The sequence below is a fragment of the Lupinus angustifolius genome, unplaced genomic scaffold (assembly GCF_001865875.1).
Source record: "Lupinus angustifolius cultivar Tanjil unplaced genomic scaffold, LupAngTanjil_v1.0 Scaffold_121_19, whole genome shotgun sequence".
Taxonomy (NCBI): domain Eukaryota; kingdom Viridiplantae; phylum Streptophyta; class Magnoliopsida; order Fabales; family Fabaceae; genus Lupinus; species Lupinus angustifolius.
Window position 1 is genome coordinate 25,433 of NW_017725071.1, and position 6,131 is coordinate 31,563.

Consider the following 6,131-nt stretch of genomic DNA (forward strand, 5'->3'; position numbering starts at 1 on the left):
ATCCTATCTGTAAACCTCAAAAAAATGTTTTTTAATCTTGAAAATATGAACAAATTTATTTTATTTCCAAAAGTATTATTCTTAGTTTTAACCATACTCTAATTATATCATATCAACAGCACAATTAGTCACATCTTCAATCAACATCGATTAAAATCAAAATTTTAGATTATTAAAACAACAACAAAAATAACTATAATGACTAAATCCAAAATTTAAATATTTTAACTTTTGAATGAACAAGAGCATGTTTAAACCTTTATCAAGATTATTTCAGAACAAATAAAATCATCACCAATGAACACACTAATTGCTGACCATTAAAAAATGAAGGTTGACATCGATTGCACAATCTCTCTCCACTTAAGTGAATAAATTTACCCATTACAAACCTTGAACATTAATAGAAGTACCCCCTTCAAAATGTAGATTTAATTTTCACTTGAGTCTTATACTATGTCCTTGCCAACCCTGGTTAGAAATTATAATACAGCTCTTCCATAAAAAAATAGGAAAACTAGAGTTCAATATGAAAACTTGATATTAAACTACCAACTAAACATACTCAAAATTGAAAATCTCCATATTAATGAACCACCATGTCCAACATAAATAAGTGTTTAAACCCCATAAAGGGATTGGTATCTTGAATTGAAAGAGAAGCCAAATAGCAACCTCATGCATCAATCCAAATAAACTACATTGTGGGTAGCACTAGCTTATTGGAAATGGTTTGATAAAACCACAACATTTTCAATGACAAGTTTTGTGGCATCAATTTCCTTCACCTCAACAAGTTAACACAAAGAATAATGTTTTAACTAAAACTGATTATTTTAACTGAACAAAAAGTAACCCTTCATTTGTATGCTTTCACTGCTTTCTGAGCAGCATCATCCAAATCTTCAGCTGTTATTAATGCCAGACCACTTTCCTGTTGAACCATTAATGAACATAATAAGCATTCGAAACATTCTTGATTCCTTTGTTAATTGGATAGTTTCTGTTTATCTATAAATCAAGAATTTACCTTCAAAATTCTTTTTCCTTGATCAACATTGGTGCCTTCGAGACGAACTACCACAGGCACTTTCAGGTCAACCTTGACATTAATGCCAATAGATGTTATTGCTATTAAAATAAGATCCGGATAACATAGAAGTGGATGTGTTCAATCCAAATTCTTTTTCAATTAAAAAAATCAAAAGAGGGATGAGAACAATAATATTAGTTCTATATATCTCACTCCTTTATATATAATTTATTCCAAAAAAATGCAACTACAAAAAATCAATTCCACATTACAGATTAAAACAGTAGTCAAACGATTATATTAAATCTTATTAAGACATCTAAAATATGAAGAATCTACATTTTCTGTACCAAAAAATAAAAATCTTGATTTAGTTGAGTCTTCTAATATTAAATAGTTCCAAACACAGCCATTATCTAGAACTGCTAATGAAGATTAAAAACATATTAATATGCAAGGAGAGATACCCATGTTTTCTCAATCTTCTGGTAGGCCAAAGAGTAAATTAAATTTTAACGGCATAATTTTAATTTTGGGTTTGGTAAAGAAGGCATGACTTCACTAACCTGCTTTGCAGCATTCACTATTCCGCTTGCGATAACATCACACTTCATAATACCACCAAAAATGTTAACCAAAATTGCCTTAACTTTGTCATCGGCAGTCAATATTTTAAATGCTTCAACCACCTGATTTATATAATTCCAAAGAAAAAAGAACAAAAACGTTGTAAGATGGAGATCATTCAAGGTAAATAATATATCTAGCATGAACTACACCATATTTGACTGATATAATTTGCTTGGGTAAATGCACCAGCACATTACATATTGATCTGATAATAGGATAAAATAAGAGCAATTATTTTGATATAATAGTGGAGCTATGACCATCACCACAGTGAGAGCAATCCTGACTTTAAAATATTACCTGGCCCTCAGAGGCATTCCCACCTACATCCAGAAAATTGGCAGGAGTACCCCCATGCAATTTAATTATGTCCATTGTGGCCATTGCTAGCCCTGCTCCATTCACCATGCAGCCAATTTCTCCGTCTAACCCAATATAATTCAAATCTGCCTTTGCAGCAGCCACCTGTTCAAAGATAAAAGGTACAAATAATGTTACAGATACCCAGCGAAAATGAAAAACTTAGAATATAGAGCTTAATAATGAGTCACGAATAGGTCATGTTAAAACTGGCATTGCAACATAAAAACTCAATTTCACTCCATAATTACATCATAAGTGCAAGCTCCAAGTACAATCAAATATAAAAAACATATCAAAAGCATCGGACAGTAAAGGAAATGTGTGTGAGTACTGTGCTCCTCAAGTTGTAAGGGTGGGATGTGGTGGGGTGGGTTTAGTGCTCATGTTCAAATCCCTAGTAAATAACACAAAAAGTAAGTCCACCTCTCGAGGATCCTCTTGTGTTGTATCTCGGAGAGTGAATATCTCTTTTTGGCGATATGCAGCATTATCATCAAAATTCAACTTAGCATCAGCAGCCACCAATTGGTTATCAGCAGTCTCTGCAATGGGATTGATCTGTTCAAGAGAATCAACATTCACTTTAGACATTCATCATATGATAAATATGTAGGAAGTGCAGACTCAGAATAGCAGATGCTTACTTCCAGAAGAGTGCAGTCAGATTCAGAAAAAAGTTTATACAAATTTTTCACTTGCTCAATTGATTGATTTCTATCTGCCCCTTTGGGAGCTAAACCATCAACAACCTTTGCAGCATCTTCATCAGTAATTCCTTTGAAAACATCAATAGGTACCTACTAGAAAGAAGGAATGCATCAGGTCTCTTGAAGAAAAAAGATATTGCTTGGGTGGAAGAATTCAAATATCATGAGAAATGCTCACAATAACATACCTTTATAATCATGTCAGGGAATTTCTCTGCGAGGTCTTCAATGCTGGTTCCTCCCTTGCTACAAGCAATAATAAGCTGCAAAATCATAAAAAGAAAAGCATTGTAATATAAATAATTGGTTAATTTAAAGAAATTAAATTAAGAGGGGAACCCATCCATTGCACATGATATAGAAGTAACCCAAGCTTAACTAGGCATATAAAGCAAATTAAAGATAATATACTGAAATAGGAAACTTACTGGACCAGCAGTCTTACGATCCAGAGTTATAGCGAAGTACATCTCATTCACAAGTGACAGCTTTTGACACAAGTAAACCTGTAAAAATAGACAAATTTGATGTCATACAGTCAACTAGACATTTAGACAAGCAAATATGCAGGCAATATGTCCATCTTCCGCATATGATTTACATAAATACATTGAATGCTATCAATCTAAAACAAAGTAGCAGCTCTGGCTGTGTAGGTCACACTCACCAAATTTTGTATCACTTGATCAGTAATTGTCATTTCACCAATAAAATGTAAAATGATATTTTATAGTTTTAAGAATTGTGTAATCATGAGCCATTACATAAAGCACTAGCAATCTCCAATATTGACATGAAGCTTTGCTTGCATTATCAATACAACAAGCCAATAAAATCCAACGGAAGTATATGTAGACTATACAATTGATTGATACAGAATGACACAAGTTGTTATTTTTTATGAGAAGCACAAGTTTTTACTTTTTTTATAAGTAGCACAAGTTGTTATATTTTTTATAAGTAGCACAAGTGGTTATAAGTTTATGACTTAGATTATAACTTGGTAGAAGTGCTACTTATAATCGAAGTCATACCACTCAATTCATAAAATATTATTAGAGCCAGATGGTCTATTATAAGTAGCCAATTAAACTGCCAGCCACCACTGTTTCATATGTTCAAATTAATTCAGTAATAGAGCTAGATGGTCTGGTAGATTTTAGCAGTCGAACCAGTCTAGCCAGTTCTGTACAATAACTAAATTTAAGTATCAATAGGAAGCATCAAATTATCCTCCAAGCATACATTTATACATGAGAAACATACAATGGGCTCGAGAAGCAAAAAAATTCCGTGAAGAAAGCAGATAATACTCCTCAAACGTTGATTATCAGTGAAGGCTGATGTTATTGCATTGCCATTGACTAACCAAATATCAATTGCTGGTACATGAATGCAAAATTGCGAACTAAAAATGTGTACATAAAATAATTGAACCATTTCATACCTTGCTAACAAGTTTTCCCTGAGGACCAGTTTGTTTGGTAACAAGTATCTGCCCAAGCATCTTCCCTGAAATAACAATAACAATGATGACAACGACAAAATAACAATTTAGCACATTGAGCATTATACCCTCTATGGACTCAAATTGAACAGGTAAATATAATACATCGCTGTCTCAAGAATGTGATGTGTATTGATAGAGTCTTATATTAAAGGCAATATGAATCAAAATTAAATTAAGAACAGGATAAATCAAAACTTGAGGAAATAACTAAGGGCAAATGCATTACCAGCTATGTCTTCAATCTGTTCAGTCTTAACAATATGCACTCCTCCCTTGAGACCACTCTTAAAAGTACCCAAGCCTCGTCCACCAGCTAAAATTTGACTCTTAATCACCAACTGCACAATAATCCCAGTTACATTACTTGGCAATGCCACCACGGCAAGCAATATTCTGTACTAATTACTACATTTTTTAAACATTTTACCGAGGTGAAAAGCCGAAAACCACAGTTCTAAGGTTTTGATTTCTTATACAATGGATCAGTGTCTTAAATTGCAATCCACAATGGCAATTGGGTAGCAATATTGTGGTTCCAAAGTATCAGTAATGACATCGCAACCACAATTATGGATGCATCTGCCCAATTTCAGTAAACACACCGACATTAAATCTAACTGTGACCGCAATTTAAAACATTTTGTCGATCAATAAAAAAACACATTCACAGTGTGCACTTTACAACGATGAAGGTATATTATGATAGTAGATAATAATACCTCATTTTCATTAGGGAAAACTTGATTGATGGCATTTTTGGCTTCTTCGACAGAGGAAACAGCGATACCTTTTGGAACATTGACTCCGTATTTGCTCATCAACTCAGCTCCCTGATAGGAAAAACAAAAAACGATTCAACAAAATAATCAATTATAATATTTCCAGAAACACCAAATTCATCAATTAAAATAAGGAATCGGTGAAGGTTGAAATTGAGTTTGTAATGAAATCGGGAAGGAGGGAGAAACCTGGTACTCGTGGATGTTGAGGCGGCGGAGTTGGTGGTGTTGCCATTTGCCGGCGACGGAGAGAGAGCGAGAGGCAAGGTTTTTGAGCAATCCTCTCACCATGTTGTTATGCAGAAATTGGAGATCTAACGCTGATTGATTGATTGATTATAATGTTGAGATTCTTTATGCTCTGCGCATATAAAACTAACTCACCTCACGCAAACTTTCCCTTACTCACCCTAGGATCTATTCTCCATTTTAATTTTCTTCCATATTTTATTTTATTAAGAGAAAAAAAATGTATATTCTCATATTATTTTTAGAGAACAAATTATCATCATATTATAATAATTTATCTCCTCCAAGTAGTAGAAGTATGATTTGTTTACTATTTTTTTATTTTAAAAATATTTTTATAAAAAATGATTAAATATAACATATATTATGATTTTAATAATTGTAAGGAGATAATTTATATCATTATATCTAAAAGTACTTTATTCCTTTATTTTTATGAGTTTTATAAGGTATTGTTACTTCATCATCTACCTTCTTTATTTAATTATTATTATTATTATCTTGTTATAAGAATTACTATATTAAATATTGATAAATATTTATTCTCACATTAATGATATTACATTCTTTTATTAAAGTCAAACCACAAATAGAAAGAAGTTATCATTAAGTTGGAATATAGGATAGCAAAAATATTTGTCCTGCTAAATATCCACAAAAGTAGTTTATCGGTGAGACTAAGTATTATAATATTCGTCCCACAAATATATGTGTATTTAAAATTTTATATTTTAATTGAATAATTTATATATATTACACTTTTTATTATTATATAATTGTATTTATATATTTTATCATGGATTTTAGTTTGATTGAAATATAATTATAAATTTAGTATAAACATAAATTTTATAGTTAAT

The 6,131-nt window shown here is 31.8% G+C and overlaps 1 protein-coding gene across 1 annotated transcript; it reads right to left on the reverse strand.

The window, feature by feature from the left end:
- Nucleotides 1-630: 630 nt before the first annotated feature.
- LOC109339952 (succinate--CoA ligase [ADP-forming] subunit beta, mitochondrial) lies at nt 631-5,407 on the reverse strand. Its single transcript, XM_019577509.1, has 12 exons — nt 5,212-5,407; nt 4,963-5,073; nt 4,470-4,581; nt 4,181-4,245; nt 3,162-3,239; nt 2,922-2,996; nt 2,671-2,823; nt 2,450-2,584; nt 1,964-2,128; nt 1,600-1,722; nt 1,031-1,102; nt 631-934 (listed from the first exon to the last, which is right to left on the reverse strand). The coding sequence occupies exons 1-12, from the start codon at nt 5,311-5,313 to the stop codon at nt 860-862; spliced, it is 1,266 nt and encodes a 421-aa protein (XP_019433054.1). The 5' UTR covers nt 5,314-5,407; the 3' UTR covers nt 631-859.
- Nucleotides 5,408-6,131: the final 724 nt, after the last annotated feature.

Excerpts from the sequence above, each read along its gene's own strand:
- LOC109339952 (XM_019577509.1), bottom strand. The coding sequence starts at position 5,313 with ATGGTGAGAGGATTGCTCAAAAACCTTGCCTCTCGCTCTCTCTCCGTC. Across the intron at positions 3,240-4,180 it reads AGGGAAAACTTGTTAGCAAG|GTTTACTTGTGTCAAAAGCT; the intron begins GTATGAAATGGT and ends CTATTTTTACAG. Across the intron at positions 2,997-3,161 it reads ATCGTAAGACTGCTGGTCCA|CTTATTATTGCTTGTAGCAA; the intron begins GTAAGTTTCCTA and ends ATGATTTTGCAG.